General features: G+C 48.7%; 2 protein-coding genes across 6 annotated transcripts; both read left to right on the forward strand.

The window, feature by feature from the left end:
- The first annotated feature begins 987 nt into the window (after positions 1 to 987).
- On the forward strand, positions 988 to 11321 carry LOC309334685 (zinc finger protein 213-like). 4 transcript variants are annotated; one of them, XM_081849236.1, is made up of 6 exons: positions 988 to 1120; positions 3927 to 4539; positions 6079 to 6229; positions 7229 to 7314; positions 8483 to 8609; positions 10102 to 11321. In XM_081849236.1, the coding sequence occupies exons 2-6, from the start codon at positions 4123 to 4125 to the stop codon at positions 11040 to 11042; spliced, it is 1722 nt and encodes a 573-aa protein (XP_081705362.1). In that variant the 5' UTR covers positions 988 to 1120; positions 3927 to 4122; the 3' UTR covers positions 11043 to 11321. The 4 variants fall into 4 exon arrangements, with proteins under 4 accessions (XP_081705362.1, XP_081705364.1, XP_081705363.1 ...); XM_081849238.1 differs by lacking the exon at positions 988 to 1120 and adding an exon at positions 1240 to 1366; XM_081849237.1 differs by lacking the exon at positions 988 to 1120 and adding an exon at positions 3453 to 3773.
- A 5795-nt stretch (positions 11322 to 17116) lies between these two features.
- On the forward strand, positions 17117 to 23305 carry LOC309334666 (vomeronasal type-2 receptor 26-like). Of its 2 annotated transcripts, none has more exons than XM_081849182.1 (4): positions 17117 to 17968; positions 18068 to 18877; positions 20689 to 20815; positions 21676 to 23305. In XM_081849182.1, the coding sequence occupies exons 1-4, from the start codon at positions 17735 to 17737 to the stop codon at positions 22572 to 22574; spliced, it is 2070 nt and encodes a 689-aa protein (XP_081705308.1). In that variant the 5' UTR covers positions 17117 to 17734; the 3' UTR covers positions 22575 to 23305. The 2 variants fall into 2 exon arrangements, with proteins under 2 accessions (XP_081705308.1, XP_081705309.1); XM_081849183.1 differs by having other exon boundaries at positions 17781 to 17837.
- Positions 23306 to 23692: the final 387 nt, after the last annotated feature.

Consider the following 23692-nt stretch of genomic DNA (forward strand, 5'->3'; position numbering starts at 1 on the left):
AATGTTGAAGGGGATGGAATTATCTGACCCCTGAGTCATCTGAAGGCAATCCTGCATAGGGAAGGTTTTCTCTAAAAAAATGTTGTATTATGTTTTCATATATCTTGGAAGCTGCCCAGAGTGGCAACCCAGTCAGAGGAGCGGGGTGTAAATATTAAAATGACCACGATGATTAGGACGTGCCTCTTTTCATCGGAGAAACGTTGGAGGGGAACAAAACACGAGATGTCCCCACAAACCGGGAGATGACCAACTAGACTGCAGCGTTTCCCAGCCTTGGGTCGCCAGCTGTTTTTTCTCTCCAGACTACAATTCCCATCATCCCTGACCACCGGTCTTGCTAGCTAGGGATGATGGGAGTTGTAGTCCAAAAAACAGCTGGTGATGACCCCAGGTTGGGAAACACCGAACTAGAGCTTAGCATGCAAGACTTGGGCCGATTAGGAAGGTTATGGGGATCTCGGGCATGAGATCTGGGATCTTGCCAAGATCTGCTCCCCCCCCACCCCCAATCCTTGGGGCGCAGGATTTGCGGATCCATTCCCTCTTGTGTCTTGACACGAGGCATCTTTCAAGAAAGTGGATTCCATTCCCAGCTCACTTCAGGGGGCAGAGCCTCTGGGGGCTTCACGTCACGGGGCTGCTCTTTTATGGAAAAAGAGCCCCAAGTGCGTTTCTGCAGCCGCGGTGGACCCCTTAGCGTGGTGGGGTGGGGTGGGGGTGGGGGTGGCAGCAGGCAGAAGGTGGGTGGGCTTCTGTATGCAAGACCCTGGAGAGAAGGAGGGCCCCTCTGCCGCCTCCCCAGCTGCAAAGTCTTCTTGCGGCTGCTCTCCGGGCTTTTGCAAAGGGATCCCGGGGGTGGGTGGGGGGCGATGTGGAGGGAGGATGTGTGGGTCCGCGGCGAGGAAGGGGTTAAAGCGAGCGAGGCTGGGTTCCTGGAGAGGCGTGCAAGGGGAGGGGGCACGGGAGGGAAGGAGGGAGGGGGCGGGTGGCTGCGCGGCGCACAGAGCATCCAACGAGCCTGGGGGTTTTCTCCCCTCCTCCCACCACCACCGGGACCCCCCCAGCCACCCTCTCAGGTTGGCTCTTCCTCCAAGCTGGGGGTGGGAGTGGGGAGCAGGTGAGTGGCAAATTCATTTGGGGGCGGGCTGCAAAGGTGGGGGTAGGGAGAAGAGGGGAAAAGGCTCAGCAGCGGGTGGAGACAAAAGGAGGGAGGGGTACCAGGCGCTTGGCTGGGGAGAAAGGCAGGGGGAGATCTTCTCCCCGCTCCCCCCCCCCCGCGGTCCCACTCCAGCTATTCCCTTCCTCCAAAAAGAGGTGGGCTGCTCTGGCCAGCCCTCTCCCACCTCCTCTCCCGGCTGCCAGGGTCAGAACAAAAGATTTGCACTGGAACCAGTATCAAACCAGTTTGCATTAGGAGGAGAGAAATAGGTGTTGGGGGAGCGCACCGGTTGGGGCTGGGGCTCAAGGGCAGGGAGGGGCAAGGGCAGAACCTCTCGCTGTGGGGTTGGCAAGCAGAAAGCTGGTTTTAGCCTCCTTTGTTGCTGCTTGGTCTTGATTTTTTACAGTTTGTTTTTTCTCTCTCCAAAGAGAGGCCTCCTGTCCCAAGTTTTAAACCTCTCAACTGCCCCTTGGGGTAGGTTGGAGTGTGGCATGGTGCCAGATTCATGACCAAGTGGGTTCTGGGATTTGTAGTTCGGTGAGGGGGTAAACTACAGTTCCCATGATTCTTTGGGGAGGGGGAGCCAAGTGGTACTTGGATGGCTTAAAAAGAGGATTACAGTGGTACCTTGGGTTACATACGCTTCAGGTTACAGACTCCGCTAACCCAGAAATAGTACCTTGGGTTAATACCTTTGCTTCAGGATGAGAACAGAAATTGCGTGGCGGCAGCAGGAGGCCCCATTATCTAAGGTGGTGCTTCAGGTTAAGAACAGTTTTAGGTTAAGAACGGACCTCTGGAACGAATTAAGTACGTAACTAGAGGTACCACTGTACTGTAGACAGATTCAAAGTGGAGAGGGCTACCGATTGTTGTTGTTGTTTAGTCGTTTAGTCGTGTCCGACTCTTCGCGACCCCATGGACCAGAGCATGCCAGGCACTCCTGTCTTCCACTGCCTCCCGCAGTTTGGTCTAACTCATGCTGGTAGCTTCGAGAACACTGTCCCACCATCTCGTCCTCTGTCGTCCCCTTCTCCTTGTGCCCTCCATCTTTCCCAACATCAGGGTCTTTTCCAGGGAGTCTTCTCTTCTCACGAGGTGGCCAAAGTATCGGAGCCTCAGCTTCAGGATCTGTCCTTCCAGTGAGCACTCAGGGCTGATTTCCTTAAGAATGGATAGGTTTGATCTTCTTGCTGTCCATGGGACTCTCAAGAGTCTCCTCCAGCACCAGAATTCAAAAGCATCCATTCTTCGGTGATCAGCCTTCTTGATGGTCCAGCTCTCACTTCCATACATCACTACTGGGAAAACCATAGCTTTAACTATACGGACCTTTGTTGGCAAGGTGATGTCTCTACTTTTTAAGATGCTGTCTAGGTTTGTCATCGCTTTTCTCTCAAGAAGCAGGCGTCTTTTAATTTCATGGCTGCTGTCATCATCTGCAGTGATCATGGCGCCCAAGAAAGTAAAATCTCTCACTGCCTCCATTTCTTCCCCTTCTATTTGCCAGGAGGTGATGGGACCAGTGGCCAGGATCTCCCTTCACAACTGGAAGCATCAGTGCTTCCAAATGCCAGTTGCTGGAAAGCATTCTGTTCAGATGCTGCTTGCAGGTTTCTATCAGGCATTTGATTGGCCCCCATGAGAAAAGAACACTGGACTTTACAGGCCATTGGCCTGACCCAGCAGGCTCTTCTTATGTTCTTAACCCCGGTCTCCCACCTCCACACCCAACACACTAAGCGCTGCACCACACTGCCTCTTCTACTTCTAGTCCCTCAAATTCATAGAATCATAGAATGGTAGAGTTAGCCCAACCCCCTGCAATGCAGGAATCTCAGCTAAAGCATCCATGACAGATGGCCACCCAACCTCTGCTTAAAAACCTCCACTGAAGGAGAGTCCACAGCTTTCCCAGGGAGACTGTCCCACCAGAGCACGAGAAAATAAGCTTGCTCCCTCCTCCATGCATCAGCCCTTGAGATATTTGAAGATGGCTATCATATCTCCTCTCAGTCTCCCCTTATCCTGACTAAACTTGCCCAGCTCCCTCAACCGTTCCTCATGAGGCCTGGTTTCCAGACCTTTGATCATCATGGTCGCCCTCCTCTGCACACGTTCCAGCTTGTTAACATCCTTTTTAAATTATGCTGCCCGGAACCGTACATAGTACTCCAGGTGTCATCTGACGAAGACAGAATAGAGTGGTACCATGATTTCCCTTGATCTGGACACTAGACTTCTGTTGATATCCTTGAATAGCATTAAATCCCCCCCCCCCGGCTGCATCACACTGTTGACTCATGTTAAGATTGCGGTCCACTAAGACCCCTAGATCCTTTTGACATGTATTACTAGTAAGCCAGATGTCCCCAATCTCATATTTGTGCAGCTGTTATTCTTGCCCAAGTATAAGAACCTTGAATCCCAATTCCGCCTTCTTCAGTGATAGCTACCTCTCCCAATGTGATGACATCTGCAAATTTGATGAACTTCCCCTCACATTCCTTTGCCCAAGTCATTTATAAAGATGTTGAGCAACAACGGGCCCAGGACAGAACCCTGCGGCGCCCCAGTTGTCACTTTCCCCCAGGATGACGAGGAACCACCAGTGAGTATTCTTTGGGTTCAGTCGGTCAACCAGCTACAAATCCACTTAACAGTTACCTCATCCAGCCTACGTTTTACCAACTTCTCTGCAAGAATACCAGGGGGGGACAGGACGTTGTCTTGGCTGCTTATAAGTCTCTGCTGTCTTTTACAGGTTCCAGCTGGGGTCACCCTTTGATCCTAGCAAAGCATCTTTCCCTTAGGCGTGTGCAAGAGGGGGGCTTGCAGACTTTGCCGGACATTGACACCCTCCCCTCTAACGCCAATCAAATTCCGGCAGCCTTTGGTTTGGGAACAGAATTCTCCGCGGAGCAAGGCAATCCTTGGATTCCTTCTGGGAACTTTGGGAGATGGAAAAGCCAGACTCAGCGGCTCCCTGGGGAGGAAAGGATCCCCACGTCCCCCAGACTGGGAGCACTGGGGAAGTCTGGGAAAGGAACGTGCAGCAGATCCTGGGCGAGGGCAATGCCAGCTCAGACGTCCAGCGCCAACACTTCCGGGCGTTTTGCTACCAGGAGGCCGAGGGCCCCCGCGAGGTCTGCAGCCGCCTCCACCACCTCTACCGCCAGTGGCTGAAGCCGGAAAAGCACTCGAAGGCCCAGATGCTGGACCTGGTGGTCTTGGAGCAGTTCCTGACTATCCTCCCTCCGGAGATGGAGAACTGGGTCAGGGAGTGCGGAGCGGAGACCAGCTCCCAGGCGGTGGCCCTGGCAGAAGGCTTCCTCCTGAGCCAGGTGGAAGAGAAGAGGCAGGAAGAAAAGGAGCAGGTGAGAGCACTTTCTTTAAATCCTGGGAGTTGGGAAGGAGCCAGAGTCCAACCCCCTGAATTCCTCCCCCTGCCTGCCCCATTAATTTGTTATAATAAAAGAAAGCAAAGTTTAATAACAGAGGCCAAATAAAATAAAGCAAAAGCAGAAGGGGTATCTAAAACTAACGAGACAGGAGCAAAATTCAATCAATTAGTAGCCCAAATGGATTTACCTTATCCTGCATGTTACTGCTCCAGTACTTTTATATTAAAAGACTCAATTGCTTAATAAAGACATTATATTGTTTTCTGTCCTTTCTGGTTTTTGCCGCATACGTTAGCTTAACCATGCTCACTGTGTTCCTGATTTTCATTATCCATTCTGTCATGGACGGTCTTCTCATTCCCCTACCCCACCCAGATTTGACAAAAATACTGTAATAATTCTAGAAGCAGTTAAGAGGTGTTGCATTCATTCCCTGTTATCTATTGGTTGTTTGTTTAATATGTCTGAATAGCAAAAATTGGGGGATCCATGGGTTAAAAATATAGCAAGCTATTACTTGAGTTTCCTTCGCCGTATCTTCCTAGAATTTTCTGATTTTGGGACATGCCCAGAGTATATGCCATACCCCAGCTTTTGTGGCTTTACACCTCCACAAGCAACATTGGTTATTCTGTATATCCAGGTAAGATGTGGTGGTGTTAGGTATAATAAAAATACATACATACACACATACATGCATGCATACATAAAACCGACTGGGTTTCCCCAGCCACTCTGGGCAGCTCGCAACAGAATATTTAAAACACGACAAAACATCAAACATTAAAAACTTCCCTAAACAGGGTTGCCTTCAGATGTCTTCTAAAAGTCAGATAGTTATTTATTCCCTTGTCATCTGATGGGAGGGCGTTCCACGGGGCCACTACCGAGAAGGCCCTCTGCCTTATATCCTGTAATTTTGCTTCTTGCAGCAAGGGAACCGCCAGAAGGCCCTCGGAGCTGGACCTCAGTGTCCAGGCTGAACGACACTGTTCCAGTGGAACAGAAGCTTATAAAATGTTTCTTTTAGGGTCACACTACCTGTTTGCTGGGGACGCAGGTGGCGCTGTGGGTTAAACCACAAAGCCTAGGGCTTGCCAATTAGAAGGTCAGCGGTTCGAATCCCCGCAATGGGGTGAGCTCCCGTTGTTCGGTCCCAGCACCTGCCAACCTAGCAGTTCTAAAGCACGTCTAAGTGCAAGTAGCTAAATAGGTACCGCTCCAGCGGGAAGGTAAATGGCATTTCCGTGCGCTGTTCTGGTTCGCCAGAAGCGGCTTAGTCATGCTGGCCACATGACACGGAAGCTGTATGCCGGCTCCCTTGGCCAATAAAGCGAGGTGAGTGCCGCAACCCCAGAGTCGGTCACGACTGGACCTAATGGTCAGGGGTCCCTTTACCTTTACCTTACCTGTTTGCTGAGGAACTCTATGCCAAAACAGATTCCAAAAGTTGGATGGAATTTCCCATCCAAATCCCTCTTCCCAATCCCTTTTCTCCATTCCTCACTTGAGGATCCCCAAATTTTGTTTCAGGTTCAAGGGACGAGAAAAGGGGCGCCTTCTTTCCCCAAAGTAGAGAAGGTCCCGCCAGCCAGCAGGAGGAGGCAGCTGTTCCGAGGAGCCATTCCGGGGGGCGCTGGAGGGGATGCTTCTACCTTGCTGGGTAAGCAGGAATTGGGAGCACATTTTGGCTTGATCTTGGTCTCTCCAGGGGGTTGCCTAGAATCTGGATGTTGCTTTTTAGGACATAAGAAGAGTTACTGCCTCGTAGCCAGACCTACTTTGCAGGGTTGTTGTGAGGATAAAATGGGAAGGTGGGTATGTAAGAATAGGCTTGCTGGATCGGGTCAGTGGCCCACATAATGCATCATCCCCCCCCCCCGATGCCCCAATGGGAAACTTGCAGACTTTTAAGTTTCCCTTCCATCAGTGTGAAAGGGTTGGGAGGTGGGAGTTTTGCCCTCGTCTCCAGCCCTTTTTAAAACAGGGGTGGGGGTAGGAATCCAAGGGTTTTTTTGGGGGGTATAATTGTATTATTATTATTATTATTATTATTATTATTATTATTTGAATTTATATACCGCCCTATACCTGGGAGTCTCAGAGCAGTTCACAGAATAAAATCAAGATATAAAACCACAAAATAACTACTAAAAATCAAAACAACAACCCAATAACCCCTCCCACCACAAAAACACACACATTCCCAAAGGGCATAGGATGTAAATTGGATCAACCAAAGGCCTGGTTAAAAAGGAACGTTTTTGCCTGGCGCCTAAAGGTGTATAATGAAGGTGCCAGGCGACCTTCCCTGGGGAGCGCATTCCACAGACGGGGAGCCACTGTAGAGAAGGCCCCGTTCTTATGTTGCCACCTTCCAGACCTCTCAAGGAGGGGGCACATAGAATCATAAAGTTGGAAGAGACCACAAGGGCCATCGAGTCCAACCCCCTGCCAAGCAGGAAACGCCATCAGAGCACCTGAAGGAGGGGGCACACTTTAACTTTTCACGGTCAGAATTTGAGAAAAAAGTGTGGCTTATATTTGGGCCAATATGGTAATTAAGCCAAGCCCCAGGCAGTTCAGGACTGAGAAACAACTGAGGTGGGCGGGTGCAGCATCTCGCCTCCTTCCCACTTCCTTCCTTTCTCTTCCTTCACAGGTAGCCAAGCTCCTCTGGCGGATGGTCTCAGCCCTTCCTTCATGTGTGACGGAGCGGAAATGGTTGCTGCGCAGTTGCTCGGACAGGTAGGAGCGGAAGAAGTGGGGAACAGAGGGAGGAGGGTCAACTTGGGTGCCTTCATCACCTGCACACGTCTGTGGGCCTGAAAGGATGTGTCTCTTGACCCCAATCGAAGGATGTTCCAAAGCTGGGAAGGGTCTGAGCATCCCTGAGGGAGCTCTGGATCTTGCAGGGAGAGCCTCCATCCCTTTCAAAGGTTTATCATAGAATTGTGGAGTTGGAAGGGAACCAAAGGGTCATCTAGTCCAGTCCCCTGTAACATCATCATCATCATATATTATTATTTATAGCCTGCCCATGTGGCTGGGTTTCCCCAGCCAGTGTGGTGTAGTGGTTAAGAGCAGTGGACTCATAATCTAGTGAACTGGGTTCGATTCCCTGCTCCTCCACATGCAGCTGTTGGGTGACCTTGGGCCAGTCACACTTCTCTGAAGTCTCTCAGCCCCACTCACCTCACAGAGTGTTTGTTGTGGGGGAGGAAGGGAAAGGAGATTGTTAGCAGCTTTGAGACTCCTTAGGGTAGTGATAAAGCGGGATATCAAATCCAAACTCTTCTTCTTGTTCTCCCAACAGAATATTAAAATCACGATAAAATATCAAACATTAAAAACTTCCCTAAACAGCCTTCAAATGTCTTCTGATAGTTAGTTGTTTATTTTCTTGACAGCTGATGGGAGGGCATTCCACAGGGCCAACACCACTACTCAGGAGGCCCTCTGCCTGGTTCTCTGTAACCTCACTTCTCGCAGGGAGGGAATCACGAGAAGGCCCTTGGAGCTGGACCTCAGTGTCTGTGCTGAACGATGGGGGTGGAGATGCTTCTTTGGGTATACTGGGCCGAGGCTGTTTAGGGCTTTAAAGGTCAGCACCAATACGTTGAATTGTGCTCGGAAACGTACTGGGAGCCAATGTAGGTCTTCCAAGACCAGTGTTTTGTGGTCTCTGTGGCCACACCAGTCACCAGTCTAGCTGCCGCATTCTGGATCATTTGTAGTTTCTGAGTCACCTTCAAAGGTAGCCCCACGTAGAGCGCATTGCAGTAGTCCAAGTGGGAGAGAACTAGAGCATTCACCACTCTGGCGAGACAGCCCGCGGGCAGGTAGGGCTCACGGCTCTCTCTTTTTCATTGTTCCATTAGTTGTGATGAGCATTCCCCCCCCCCCTTCTTTCCAGGGCCCGGTGACGTTTGAGGAAGTGGCTGTGTACTTCACAGAGGAGGAGTGGGCTCTGCTGCATCCAGACCAAAGATCCCTGCAGTGGGAGGTCATGGTGGAGAATTATGGGAACTTGGTCTCTCTGGGTAAGGCTCAGCTTTCCCCCTGTTAACAGAAGCTATGCAGTGATGGGTCACAGAGGTCAGTCTGTCCTGGTCAAGAAACGGCTGTAGCTGTCCCATCCGCTGAAGCTGGTGCAAGGCACTCTTAGCCACTGGGCCTCGGGTGATGAGTGGGGGTACAATGCCATCCCAAAACAGGCAATGGACCAGTTATCCAGACTGAAGAATGTAAGAAGAGCCCGCTGGATCAGGCTGGAAGCCCATGGAATCCGGTGCCCTGTTCTCGCGGTGGCCAACCAGATGCTTATTATGGGAAACTTGCAAGCAGGACACAAACACAAGGGCAACGTGGTTTCCAGTAACTGGTACTCAGAAGCATTGCCGCCTCTGATGGGAGCCAGAACATATCCATCCTGGCTAGTAGCCATTGATAGCTGGAGCTCTCCTCCATGGCATTGTCCAATCCTTTTTCTAAGTCATCTAGGTTGGAGGCCATCACTGTCTCCTGTGTGGGGTTAGGCCCATAGTTATGAACCAACCTGGACCCTCCGATCATCATCCTCTGGAGGCACTTCTTCGTGTACCATCTCTTTCTTACCAACGCAAGAAAAGGGTTGGGATGGAGGGTTGCCTGGAGGGTGGCAAAATGAGAACGGGGCCTTTTCTGCAGTGGCTCCCTATTGCGGAATGCTCTCCTCAGGGAGGCTTGCCTGGCACCTTCATTACATGTCTTTAGGCGCCAGGCGAAAAGCATTTCTCTCCAATCAGGTGTTTGGCTGATTAACATGCTACGACTTTTAAAATGTGTTTGTAGGAGGGGAGCTCTTCGTTTTGTTTTTGTTTCCTTATGTACTCATTGTTCTCATTTTGTATTTTTCTGTTGTGAACCACCCTGGTATCTTCCGATAAAGAGCGGTATGCAGATTTAATTTGCCCACAGTGTTGTAAGAATGGAAGAAAAGCTTTTCTCTGCCCATTTCCTCCGTATCTGCTTCTCCCATATCGCCTCTTACTCACCTTCTCTCTAAACTAAAAAGTCCCACGTGCTGTAACATTCCCTTAAAGGGAAGTCGCTCCATCCCCATGCCCTTTTCTGAAACTTTTCCAGCTCTACAATATCCTTTTCGAGGTGTGGCAACCGGAACTGTACTCAATACTCCAAATGTCGTCGCATCACAGTTTTAAATAAAAAAGATACAACTGGGATATACAGTGGTACCTTGGTTCTCAAATTTAATCCATTCCGGGAGTCTGTTCGACTCCTGGAATGGTTTGAAAACCAAGGTGTGGCTTCTGATTGGCTGCAGGAGCTTCCTGCACTCACTCGGAAGCCATGGAAGCTGTGTCGGACGTTCGGCTTCCAAAGAACGTTCGCTAACACTCACTTCTGGGTTTGCGACGTTCGGGAGCCGATTTGTTCGACAACTAAGCCATTCTGCTACCAAGGTACCACTGTAGAAGTGAGTTGGGCTTTTGCTTGGTGGCGTGAGGTTCATTTCCCTCTTTCTCCCTTCAGGTGAAGCGATGGAGAGCGGGATCGTTACCAAACAGCAGAGAAGTGACTTGGAGCCGCGAGAACTGGTTTGCAAGGCGGAGGGTGTCTTGCTTGAAGGAGCCAACTTCCACGAAGCTCCGACGCAAGAAAAACATTGGGATGGGAACGAAATGCAGGCGCTCCCTCCCTTGTGTGCAGAAAGCATGGCGAGCAAGCCCAGCATCCGAAGGCATCAGAGGATCAACAAGCAGGAGACCCTCCTGGAATGCTCCGAGTGCGGAAAGGTCTTCAACCGGCGCTACAGCCTCACCAGGCACCAGAGAGTCCACACGGGCGAGAAGTGGTGGATCTGCTCGGTTTGTGGGAAGAGTTTCAGCCAGAGGTACCACCTCACTCGGCACCAGCGAGTCCACACAGGGGAGGAGTGGTGGATCTGCACGGTGTGCGGGAAGAGCTTCCGGTGCAGCAACAGCCGCCTGAGGCACCAAAGGATCCACACGGGCGAAAAGCCGTTTGAGTGCTCCGAGTGCGGGAGGCGCTTCAGCGAGAGCTCCACGCTGTACAAGCACCAGAGGGTCCACACCGGCGAGAAGCCGTACAAATGCCTGGACTGCGGGAAGAGCTTCCGCCAGAAGATCAACCTCACCCGCCACCGGACGGTCCACACGGGAGAGAGGCCGTACCCGTGCGCCGAGTGCGGGAAGAGCTTCAGTCAGAGGGTGAGCCTGACTCTGCACCGCACCATCCACACTGGGGAGAAGCCCTACAAGTGCTCGGAGTGCGGGAAGGGCTTCAGCCAGCGGATCAACCTCACCTCGCACCAGAGGACCCACACGGGGGAAAAACCGTACCAGTGCTCCGAGTGCGGGAAAAGCTTCAGCCGAAGCAACAGCCTCGCTTATCACTTGAAGCACCACATAAATGTTCAGTGCGTTGAACTTGTGCCGGAAGAGAAACCATAGATCAGTGGTAATTTTTTAAAATGGGGGGAACTCTGGGGAATTTTTAGAAACGCTCAGAACTTGAGATGGTGCATTGGTCCTACCATTTAAATGGCTTGTGTCTCTGGTGGTCATAGACTCACAGAGTTGGAAGGGTGACCCAAAGGTCATCTAGTCCAACCCCCTGCCGTGCAGGAATCACAGCAAAAGGACCCCTGACAGGTGGCGTCCCAGACTCCTTTGAAAAACCTCCAGTGAAGGAGAGCCTACCACCTTCTAAGAAGAAATGTATGAATACAGTGGTACCTCGGGTTACATACGCTTTAGGTTACAGGCGCTTCAGGTTACAGACTCCGCTAACCCAGAAATAGCACCTCGGATTAAGAACTTTGCTTCAGGATGAGAACAAAAATTGTGCTCCGGTGGCACGGTGGCAGCCGGAGGCCCCATTAGCTAAGGTGGTGCTTCAGGTTAAGAACAGTTTCAGGTTAAGAACGGACCTCCGGAACGAATTAAGTACTTAACCCGAGGTACCACTGTAATTAGATGAGCTTTCTTAGCCTGTCAGGCCCAACCACAGGCAAAGGTGACCGGGCCAGTGGACCCAACCAGCATGCAAACTGTCCTCTAGATAACGTGCGGGGTTGAGAAATCAGCTGCCCTCAGAGGCTCCATGTTGTCTGGCATTTCGTCTTAACATAAAAACGTAAGGAGAGTCTTCTGGATCAGGCCAATGGACCATCTAGACCAGCATCCTGTTCTCACAGGGGCGAAGCAGGGGCCCATAGAAAACCTGCAAGCACAAGAGCAACTCTCCCCTCCTTTGGTCTCCAGAAACTGGTATTCAGAGCCATCTATAGCCCACTCCTCCTTCACAAATTTGTCTAATCCTCTTTTAAAACCATCCAAGTTGGTGGCCGTTCCTGCCTCCGGTGGCAGGGAGTTCCGTGGTTTAACTGTGCGCTGCATGAGGAAGTTCTTTTACCCTCTTACCAGGTTGCGTCTCAGTCTCAGGGTGGGTCACTACAGCAGCACCAGCACCGCACAAAATTAAGAAATGGATCCTTCTTCGGTGAAGGGTGGGTCCAAGGTGTGAAAAAGGTGGAGGCTGCTGTTCTGTGATCCCATCCTGTTTGTCTCCTGGTTTCAGTGTGAGTATCCATGACCGCAAGGATGGATCCCCTTTCTTACCTGCTTTGCCACATGGGGGCATTTATTTTGCCGTCGTTTATTCATTTACGTTGCTTCGTCATCACACCAAGGAAGTGAATACCTTCGGGGGCAGAGGTGCAGGGAGTCCTGGGCTGCATGCTTCTCCTCACAGCGGCCAAGCAGAGGTTTGCCCAGGAGTCTTTGGTGGGGGACATTTTCACAAAACCGAGCTACACAATGTCAGCTGGATCATCCCCTTCTCTGTATCTACCTGCTGGACTCTTCAAAGAACTATTTCAGTAGCAGAAGCCATGCTGGCACTTCTACAGCAAGACTTGTTCTTCTATACATTTGGTAGTTCTATCTTTGTTAATGCTTTCCATCAATTTACCCAGAGCAGCTGTTAAGGCCTGCAATTTCCTGGATCCCTACATTGCTTCCTGTTGTGGCACCTCCTGTAGTTTCCTGCGGAAATCTCATGCATTATCGTGCCGCAAATGTACTCCCTCCCCAGCCCACCCCCAATAAGAAAACATGGCCTTGAAGGAGCTCTGCATCTATAGGATCCTCATAGCATGGATCCTTGTGAAGTAAAAATGGCCCCATCACATGCATTTTTTTTGTGTGGGAGGGAGTGGATCAGCTGGCTTGAGGGAACACCAAAACATGCAGCTAAGGACGCATTTAAATTTCCAAACAGTAACAATTTACTGCACATTTATTCAGAAGCTAGTTAAAACTCTTTAGGTTCAGTGATACTAGCTTTTCAAAGTTGTCAGTCATTTATACCTCCAGTGCCCGACTGCCACTCCCTTGCCTATAACCCCACCCTCCTCTTTGGGAAATGCACAACACACCATTTGGGGCCAGGGATAGCAGTGGGGTTGGGAGGAGCTGAAACAGCCAAATTTTGGTCCTGCGATTTGATGCTGAATGTTGGAGCAGAAGGGATAGGGAATGGAGTGACCTGGGAAAGGGCAGGCTTTCGTGGCTGGCTTTCGTGGAAGCACTCCATTGCAGCCCTCACTTTTACCCTGGGGGTTTCTCAATGCGGCTTCTCAATGGGGACCTCAATGGGAACCCCGGAAGTCCTGGGAAGGCAGCCACGAAAACCTCAGATAACTGGCAAAGCTCAAAGGCTTTTGGGTTCATGTGCCATCAGACCCGGCGGATCGTCTACTTCAAAACCTGGCACTTCCATCGTTTGCTACACATGCATCTTTTTGGTTAATTTCTTGGAGATGGAGCAAAACGCTCAGAATCGGTCCCTGTGCATGTTCCATCATATAAGGATGTCAAAGCTTTTGTGTAGAGCGTGATGAGGAGAATATTTAGAAAACCGAGGACACTTGATCATCATTATTTTTTACATGGGGTGGGCAGGCTATTCAAAAACACCTGACCTCTTCTACGTGGAAGGGAAGCGCCCTCTGTCATTTCTGGCATGCTGTGGACCCTGCTGGAAACTTGCCGTCTTGTCTTCCTGTGATGTTTTTCTCATTTACTGGATTTCTACTCTTAATTAAAACTGCTTGCCTTCTCCTAACTGAGAAACCCGTGTAAGTGTTAGAGCTTGCCTATATCTATCGACCTAATATCCGATAGCTTCCTAACCTGAGTGGGTGTTATTTTATGGTGGTTTTTTTGTAGGTTGGGTTAATAAAGCCTTCAAATACATCACCCCCTATTTCCTCGGTAGGGTTTTATTTCCTCTCCCCCCTTCATGGTCTCCCAAATGAATCTCCTGATTCTACAGAGGAACGCCAGCGGACCAACGATTTAAGTGGAAAAGTGGGCCTTTATTTATATAAGCACAGCCTCCTTAAGGATCAGTCACAGAGGCTGGCCCAAGACATTTTGGCACCTGAGGAGAAGCACAAAATGGTGTCCACCTGCCAAGAAAGACGGGGTGAGTGAAGATCTATGTTGGAAACAAGGGAGGAACAAAGAGCTACATTGGGAACGAGGGGGAGGGAGACCAGCAGCCCCTCCTGCTCACCAAGCGGCAGCACGGGCAGGGATGCCGTGGAAGGGGCAGATCTGGCTTCGAAGGGGCAATCCCTCAGCTGTTGTTGCCACTGTGGCAGGAGCAGCAGGCCAGGCATCCCTTGGAGGCTTGATAATAATAATAATAATAATAATAATAATAATAATAATAATAATTTATTATTTGTTTCCCCAGCCACTCTGGGCGGCTTCCAACAAAGATGAAAGATACACTAAAATGTCACATATTAAAAACTTCCCTGAACAGGGCTGCCTTCAGATGTCTTCTGAATGTCAGGTAGATGTTTATCGCTTTGACATCTGATGGGAGGGCGTTCCACAGGACGGGCGCCACTACCGAGAAGGCCCTCTGCCTGGTTCCCTGTAACTTGGCCTCTCGCAGTGAGGGAACCGCCAGAAGGCCCTCGGAGCTGGACCTCAGTGTCCGGGCAGAACGATGGGGGAGGAGACGCTCCTTCAGATATACTGGACCGAGGCCGTTTAGGGCTTTAAAGGTCAGCACCAACATTTTGAATTGTGCTCGGAAACGTACTCTGCTGCCCCTGTGGATCCTGCCACTTGGAGCAGTTGCAGCTCCTTCCCTCATAGGTGGGCTGGCCCTGGGAGAGGGAATTGGAATGTTGGTGGTGAGTGATGATTGGCTGGGAGTTTGAAAGCGAAGCTTGAATGTGAATGAGGAGGCAGTTAAGGGCCAGAACTTGGCGGTTGGTGTCTGGAGTTGGGAGGACCCTGTTGGAAAACACCCGGGAAGGCCGCCAACTTCCCAGGACACCAAGGCTTCTCTCCGATGGTCACTCTCTGGCTGTAAATCTCCCTCAGTCCAGAGAGACCGGCAATAAGCGACCCCTCCCTCCTGAGAGGAGCACACTTACCTTATGGCATTTCATAGCAGAAGAAAGAGTCAATCAGTAGCTCTAAACTACTTTATTTTACAGTCTATATACAAATAATCCATCAGCATGTCTGTGCTCTCTCAGCAGCAGTACAGAACAGCATCACACACAGAAATGAAACTAATCTTCCAACAGTGCTCGGATTTCCTGTCTCATGCACTCAGGCACTCACATGATATAAACAAACATAGTGCTACATACTGGAGCAGCACAGGTGGATAAAAATCCTAACAGACCCTTGTGTCATGTGAAAGCTTTGGACTCTCTCTCTGCCTGGACTCAGGTGTATGTAAAAGCTAAAGGTAAAGGGACCCCTGACCATTAGGTCCAGTCGTGACTGACTCTGGGGTTGCGGCGCTCATCTTGCTTTATTGGCCAAGGGAGCCGGTGTACAGCTTCCGGGTCATGTGGCCAGCATGACTAAGCCGCTTCTGGCGAACCACAGCAGTGCACGGAAAGGCTGTTTACCTTCCCGCCGGAGCGGTACCTATTTATCTACTTGCACTTTGACGTGCTTTTGAACTGCTAGGTTGGCAGGAGCAGGGACCGAGCAATGGGAGCTCACCCCAACACGGGGATTCGAACCGCCGACCTTCTGATCAGCAAGTCCCGCTGTGGTTTAACCCACAGCATATATATGTGTAAATCATAGAATTGTAGAGGTGGAAGGGGACCCCAAGCGTCATCTAGTCCAAGTCCCTGCAAATGCAGGAACCTCAGCTCAAGCATCCATGACAGATGGCCTTTCAACCTCTCCTTTAAAACCTCCAAGGAAGGAGAGTCCACACCCTCCCCCCAAGGGAGACCATTCCACTCTCAAGCTGATCTTAACTGTTAGAAAAAGGAAACTGTTGTCGGGCTCTTCTAATACTATTGTCAGAAAAGTTCAGTCCAAACTCTCACAAACAAACAAACAAACAAACAAACAAACAAACAAACAAACAAACACATGGCTGATGTCAGACAGGGAGTTGCATCTGCTTTCCCTCACAACATGTTTTTCTCCAGCTCTGTTGCTTCCCCTCTAACTACACATCGGCTCCAGGATGTTGCAGAGAGGAGCTTTTTCCTATTGTAATTACAGAAATCATGGTGATTTTCTATAGCCGAAGCCCAAGAGAGATTTATGGATGTTGCTCAGGCTTCAGAGTCAAGGCCAACATGAGGCTACTCATTGCATTGTTCCTGGGGGAATAATATCTGTGTCGGTGGCAGAGTGAGTCAAGATTTAGAGCAGGTGTAAGTGGGGGAGATGTGTGTGTGATCTTTAAAAACTCTGAAGTCATCAGTCACCACTAGCTCCATGGGTGATGACACTGCAGCTTTGGTCTTGCATGAGATTTCCCTTGCATAAGCTCACAGGAAGAAGAAGAGTTTGGATTTGATATCCCGCTTTATCACTACCCGAAGGAGTCTCAAAGCGGCTAACATTCTCCTTTCCCTTCCTCTCCCACAACAAACACTTTGTGAGGTGAGTGGGGCTGAGGGACTTCAGAGAAGTGTGACTAGCTCAAGGTCACCCAGCAGCTGCATGTGGAGGAGCGGAGACGCGAACCCGGTTCACCAGATTACGAGACTACCGCTCTTAAGCACTACACCATACTGGCTCACAGGAAAGGTGCAGGAGCTACAGCCAGAATGGTATCCCTGCTGTTGCTACTTCTGCTGTTGCTATTGATGCCTCACGGGGTCTTTGGAAACCCCAAGGCAAAATGCCATCTGAATCTGATCAGGGAAGAAAAGGGAGCGCAGAATTACTTCCGGCCTGGAGACTTCCTCGTTAGTGGGGTCATCTCTCCAAAACAATTTTACGATCAATTTCCATATGTCTTTACCCAGCCCCCATTAACTAGGTTTGATGAGTAAGTAACTGTATTCTGGTGTCTCTTATGCTTCTTTACACACACACACACACACACACACACACACACACACACACACACACACAATCTCACTCCATACTTGCTAGGGAAATTGCCCCTATTTCATGACTGGGACCATCGTGATGTTGCTGGACTTCCATCTCCCTGACTCCTGGTCACTGGCTATGCTGCCGGGGGGGCTGATGGGAACTGGAGTCCTGCAACATATGGAGGGACACAGGTTTATCACACACCTGTCGTGTTTCCCTTTGTCATCCCTGCTGTGTTGCTTGCTCAAAGGAATCTGATCAGGGATGAAAAGGATGCATTGAGGTGAGGGAAGAAGATGCCAGGACTGGATATGGCGGCGGTGGTGGGGATAGACTTGTAGGCTGAGATCTCCATTTCAGCAACTGGGCATCTATTCAAGACAACGATACCCCCAAAGCAACTGTAACCTTGGCAACAAGGCCCCTACATTTCACAAACCTTTAAAATAGAATGCCTTCAGTTTTGTTTTTTGAAAGTTGTGGGTTTTTCTGCTTCTTCAATGAAGAGAGTACACCTCACCATTTTTATTCTGAAGCGGGGAATTGATTTTTAACTTGAAACAAGGATATGTCTCTTCTCATCCCTCACTACAAACGTACAAGCTGCTCTTTGGTGATCATAACATAGTTCTTTTCATTAAATGGTGAACAGCAGTTTCAAATTGTTTTATTAATCTGTTTATTGCAGTGTGTCAGATAGACGCTACTGGCACATCTTGTCTTTCCTGTTCACCATCCAAGAGATCAACATGGACCCTGAGCTCTTACCCAACCTCACCCTGGGCTACAACCTCTATGAGAACTTTTTCGATGCAAGGATGACTTCCGATGTCATGCTAGACCTGCTATCGGGTGGGGAAAGCAACATCCCAAACTATACCTGTGGAAAGGGGAATAATAACCTGCTGGGTGTTCTTGAAGGGGCCAATTCTGTAATCTCTAAACAGATTTCAACCATATCAGGCATCTACAAAATCCCACAGGTATGAAGGACAGAATAAAATCCCATTTTTTATCCAGGGGAGTCAAGATGTTTACCTTGTGACCAAAACAAATCACTAATCTCTCCCTTCCCTCACTAGATCAGTTATGGCTTTAATGCTCAGATTCTGGGTGATAAATCCCAGTTCCCTTTTGTCTACCGGATGCTCCCCAAAGAAGATACTCAGTCCCAGGGGATTATCAAGCTGCTCCTGCATTTCGGATGGACATGGGTTGGCCTCTTTGCTCCAGAAAATGAGAACGGAGAAAGGTTTGTGGGTGCCCTGACATCTCAGATGATCCACAGTGGAATCTGTGTCGCCTTCACACATAAGCTATCAGAAAGCAATCCATATCGATCACTTGTGCCAAATGTGCCAGTTATGATATGGAGACAAGTCAATGTATTTCTATACTATGAGAACACTTACACAGGATGGATACCAGTCATGGCCCTACAACAAAGATACCATAAAGAAGCTCAGGCAAGAGTTTGGATCACAACAGATTTTCAGGACATCAACTATAATTTACTTTTGGGTCCAGAGTTTTTCCATCCCATCCATGGTTCCTTCTCCTTTGTAATGAAGACCAAAAAAAGAACCATACATGACTACTATACACCGTCTTCATATCTTCTTTATTGGTTTTGGAGAAAAGCATTTTATTGCTTTTATGCGAAGCATACCTTGTCTGTGAAAGGTCGGACAAAATGCACCGAGAGGGAGAAGCTGGAGACTCTGCCCCAGGAGGAGCTGGAGAGATCCCTCTCCCAAGACAGCTACAGCACTTACTTCCAAGTCCAAGCCGTGGCGCACGCTTTACATGCTGCATGTTCATCGAGATCAAAACGGATGCCGAGGATGAGTGGGACAGACAGTTTGGGGTGTCAAAGTCTACAGCCATGGCAGGTATTTCCTTTCACCTTTTTGCAAACTTCAATCCATCCTCACAACTGTGAAATAAGATCTAGTAGCAGGACGAAGAATCTGTCCTTTTTTGACGCAAATCCAATTGATGAGGTTCTGGTGCAGAGCAATATTTCTGCCCACCATGGGTATGTCAGAAGAAGACTATCCCATTTTCCAGTGGTTACTCCTTAGGGCTCTGAGAGAGACCCACTTGGTGTGTCCTCATCTCCTCCTCTGTCTCTGCTGGCCTTCAGTGAGCAGCTGCAACACGGATGGAGTGGGAACACAAGCCTTCTGGTCACACAGGTCTTCCCCATGATGCTGAGATGTACACTCATTGAGCTTTTTCTATTTTAATCTTTATATACTGCCCTTTATTTTGTGTGTGTGTGTGTGTGTGTGTGTGTTTGTGTGTAAAAACACTGGTTGTTTTATAATATACCAACAGAACAGAATTAAAAATGCTGAAAGTTTCAAAACAACACCAACTGTGTATAGGATAAAACAGAAGACAAAAAGAATAGCCATAGCAGGGACCTTTTCCACGTGCTGGAAATGCTTATTGAAAGCAAAGATGTTTTTTAAAAATAAAAAAATAATAATTGGAACTTTCTAACTTTGTGTCTATGTGCAGAAATTAGCACCTGGGGTGCAACAAAGCAGTGATTGTCGCAATTGGCACTGTTTCTGTTTTTCTACAATGTTTCATTCCACTAAGATGAGAGCCAGTGTGGTGTAGTGGTTAAGAGCAGTGGTCTAGTAATCTGGTGAACCGGGTTCGCGTCTCCGCTCCTCCACATGCAGCTGCTGGGTGACCTTGGGCTAGTCACACTTCTCTGAAGTCTCTCAGCCTCACTCACCACACAGAGTGTTTGTTGTGGGGGAGGAAGGGAAAGGAGATTGTTGGCCGCTTTGAGACTCCCTAGGGCAGTGATAAAGCGGGATATCAAATCCAAACTCCTCCACCTCCTCCTCCTCCTCCTCCTCCTCCTCTTCTTCTTCTTCTTCTTCTTCGATGTACACTGGGATGGAATGACTGGTTCTCAAACTGATCTAGGTCAGTTGTTCCCACTGGGGGTCCATGTAACCCACCCAGGGGGGTCTTCATCACTATTCACATAACAAAAACACTCTGCCTGCCTGTGACTCCCAGCAACTTTCATTCCAGCTTCACCCCTTCTTAAGAGCAACCCAGTTTTCTAATACCTCCATGGGTGGAATGCAGTTGGATGAGAATGGGGAGCTGCCAGGCAACTATGACCTTGTGAACTGGGTGGTGTTTCCCAACGAGTCTCGTGCCAGAGTGAAAATTGGGAGTATCGAGAGAGAGACATCCTTTGACACAAGGTTCTCTATCAACTCGGATGCTATTTTGTGGCCCCAGAGGTTTAACCAGGTGGGGGAAACTTTTTCTGTATGGCATCTGTTGATATACATTTATTTGTGGAATAATTCACACAGGACTTGGACTGCAGTCCTTTGCTCAGTGCAGGGGTGGGAGCTGGCATACAAGGGTGTCCCCCTCATACCTTGAGCCCCATATCCATGAAATGGACATGGAATATCCACATTCCATTTTGAAATCTGGAAATTTGGGTTTGACAGTGACATCATGTATAGGAATAGAAAAGAGGAACAATGAATTTTGAAGCAAGCAAGGAAACACACCAAAGAGGTTTTTGGGGAACGTGCCAGAAGTCCTGGCAGGGCTAGTGGTCCATGAGATGCTGTTGGGCCCATTCCAGACTCTATCAACCAATTCCATAGAGAGAAATTGTCCCCTTGATGCACCTTCCTCTCTTTGTGCTTAGACTGTGCCTTGCTCCAGATGTACCGAAAGCTGTCACCCTGGATATTTCAAGGTGATCCAAGAAGGGGAGCCAGTTTGCTGCTATGTTTGTTCTCCATGTGCGGAAGGGACCATCTCCACCCAGGAAGGTGGGTGACTCCAAGGGAGAGGCCATTTCTTGGGGGAATAGAAAGAGGGCAAAGATTCACTCAGATACATTTTCTGTTGAGATCTGAGAGAAATTTCTTAACAAGGATCTAGGGCTGAATTTAGACATACAAAAAAAGTTTCAGGAAAATGTGTTGTAAACATCATAATGGGAAATCACTCTACAGTGTCATCTGGTGCCACAGTGTTATAACACATTTTAAATGCTTTTAAAAAACAACAACCCACTGTAGCTGAGTCACCTTCGGAGTTTGTAATCATCTCCCACAAAACAAATCACCTTAGCTGCCAAAGGTGAAGGTACAGAAATGTGTCTTCACCAGGCAAAGAGAGTGGGAGAATGAAGACAGCAGAGACACCTCGAGGGAGGTCATTGCCTCTCAGCTTTACCTACATCCCAAGGGGATGAAAAGTGAGAAAAATCTTGTGTGTCAACTCTAGGTCCTTGGAGGAAAGGAGGGGTGCAACAATGACAATTTAATATACAGTGGTACCTCCTGTTGGCACAGGATCCGTTCTGGAGCTCCGGTTGGATCCCGAGGAATTTGCAACCGGAGGTGCCTGTTCTGTGCATGCGAACAGTGCAGGGAGTGCTTCTGAACATTCATGCATGGCAAAAGCTGGAAAAATACTTCTGGGTTTGCCACGTGTGTAACTTGAAGGATACACAACCAGAGGAATGCGTATCCAGAGGTACCACTCTATACACAAATAAAACTAAATCTTTCACATTGTTATTTCCTCACCTCCAGAAGATCAGTACCCCCCCCAAAAAAAGTATTTGAAGCTACGTGGTTATGGATGCAAGGAATACTAAAGCCACTCTTTTTCTCATTCTCAGATGCAACGCACTGCACCAAATGTCCAGAAGATCAGCATCCAAACAAGGACCAAGATCAATGTCTTCCCAAGATTATCAACTTCCTAGACTACAAAGAGTATTGGGGGATCCTCTTGGCTTCCCTTGCTCTCTTCTTATCCTTAACTACAGGCTTTGTGCTGGCAATCTTCATTAAATACAAAGAAACTCCAATAGTCAAAGCCAACAATCGGGACCTCTCCTACATCCTCCTCATCTCTCTACTGCTCTCCTTTTTGTCCTCCTTCCTCTTCATTGGACAGCCAAGGAAAGTGACCTGCCTTCTCCGACAGACAACCTTCAGCCTCATCTTCTCAGTTGCTGTCTCTTCTGTGTTGGCAAAAACCATCACTGTGGTGCTGGCCTTCTTGGCCACTAAACCAGGGAACAAACTGAGGAGATGGCTGGGGAAGAGTTTGGCCCACTCCATTGTCGTTTCCTGCTCCAGTGTCCAAGGTCTCATCTGTTCCATCTGGCTAGGGATCTCTCCTCCATTCCCAGAATTTGACATGAGCTCCCAGCTTGGAGAAATCATTGTCCAATGCAACGAAGGGTCTGTTGCCATGTTTTACAGTGCTCTTGGCTACATGGGCTTCCTGGCTGCCATCTGCTTCACAGTGGCTTTCTTAGCCAGGAATCTGCCTGGGGCCTTCAATGAAGCCAAGCTGATCACCTTCAGCATGCTGGTCTTCTGCAGTGTTTGGGTGTCCTTTGTGCCCACCTACCTGAGCACCAAGGGGAAATACATGGTAGCTGTGCAGGTCTTCTCCATCTTAGTCTCCTGTGCTGGGCTCCTGGGCTGCATCTTCATGCCCAAGTGCTACATTATTTTACTGAGGCCTGATCTGAACACAAAGGAGCATCTGACTACAAAACACTAAAGACAACATTGGATCTGTAATAGGGCGGAACTCTAATAAATAGTTTGAAGCAGTCCCCTGCAGAATTGAACTCTCTTGTTCAGGTGTTGGAAGCCGACAGAGTATCTCCTTCCCCTGTCACTTTCTCAACCATATATTTTATTAGGCTTAATTTGGGGGTCGATCCAGGAGGCTTTGCCCCAAATTGGCCTGGATTGGGTGGGGGAGGAGCTGTGCGCTACCTCTTAGTAGTAAGTGAAATACTTACAACAATACTTACTAATAAGTACTTCCTACAGCTGAATGTGGACCAGAACCATGGCTTCATGTTGGGACCAAAACCATTTCTGGGTAGGATCCATTCTACAAATCAGTTATGGTGCAGAAATATGGGTAAAATGAAAGAAATAAAGAAAAAAGAATCTGGAAATACCCCGGAATAAATATAGTTGTGTTAATTTTTTATTAGGGATCAGATCTCCCTCCACCACTGAAAAACGGCCTGTTTTGCCTTCAGAGTGGCATTATTAAGGAGAAAAGTTTGTGGTGTTTATAAGTTAGATTATTCAGAGGAGCAAACCCTTCCCTGACAGAATTCCTGGTTTCAATATTTATTATAACTGTGTAATGCATTATATTCTGTTTGCATTTTTTGTCTCTTGTAATGGCTTCAGCCACACAAATAAATAATATACATATTCATATTTGGATGGCATGCAAGGCCTGTGGCTTTCTGTTTCACTTCTTTTTCCACAGCAACAATAATTACTTATTTCAGACTTCCATATTGTTGGTTTCTGCTCTCTTCACTGTGCAGCGAAGTGCTTGTCACAAGACAGGTGTTTACATTCCACAGTCAGCGTACTGTTGGGTTTTCCCACGGGAAAGGGAGACTGGATGTGACGTACACTGGTTTCCTGTTTTTCACTGTCCTTTGCAGTTCAGTGTGTGTTTTTTTTTTTTCTCTCCGTGCTATAGAGGAGAGAGGATGCTTTTCTCTGCTCCGGCAGAGGCAAGATGTTTTTCTGTAACATACCAGCTTTGAAGTGTAAATAAAGCAATATAGAGTATGTGGCACGTACTCCTCATCCTTCCGCTGTGCACGGGACACTGCTTATCAACAACACATATGTCATACT

This window comes from Podarcis erhardii (assembly GCF_964252035.2).
Source record: "Podarcis erhardii genome assembly, chromosome: 2".
In the NCBI taxonomy this organism is placed as follows: Eukaryota; Metazoa; Chordata; class Lepidosauria; order Squamata; family Lacertidae; genus Podarcis; species Podarcis erhardii.

Excerpts from the sequence above, each read along its gene's own strand:
- LOC309334685 (XM_081849236.1), top strand. The coding sequence starts at position 4,123 with ATGGAAAAGCCAGACTCAGCGGCTCCCTGGGGAGGAAAGGATCCCCAC. Across the intron at positions 4,540-6,078 it reads GGCAGGAAGAAAAGGAGCAG|GATCCCCAAATTTTGTTTCA; the intron begins GTGAGAGCACTT and ends TCCTCACTTGAG. Across the intron at positions 6,230-7,228 it reads GGATGCTTCTACCTTGCTGG|GTAGCCAAGCTCCTCTGGCG; the intron begins GTAAGCAGGAAT and ends CTTCCTTCACAG.
- LOC309334666 (XM_081849182.1), top strand. The coding sequence starts at position 17,735 with ATGGACCCTGAGCTCTTACCCAACCTCACCCTGGGCTACAACCTCTAT. Across the intron at positions 17,969-18,067 it reads GCATCTACAAAATCCCACAG|ATCAGTTATGGCTTTAATGC; the intron begins GTATGAAGGACA and ends TTCCCTCACTAG. Across the intron at positions 18,878-20,688 it reads AAAGTCTACAGCCATGGCAG|ACTGTGCCTTGCTCCAGATG; the intron begins GTATTTCCTTTC and ends CTTTGTGCTTAG.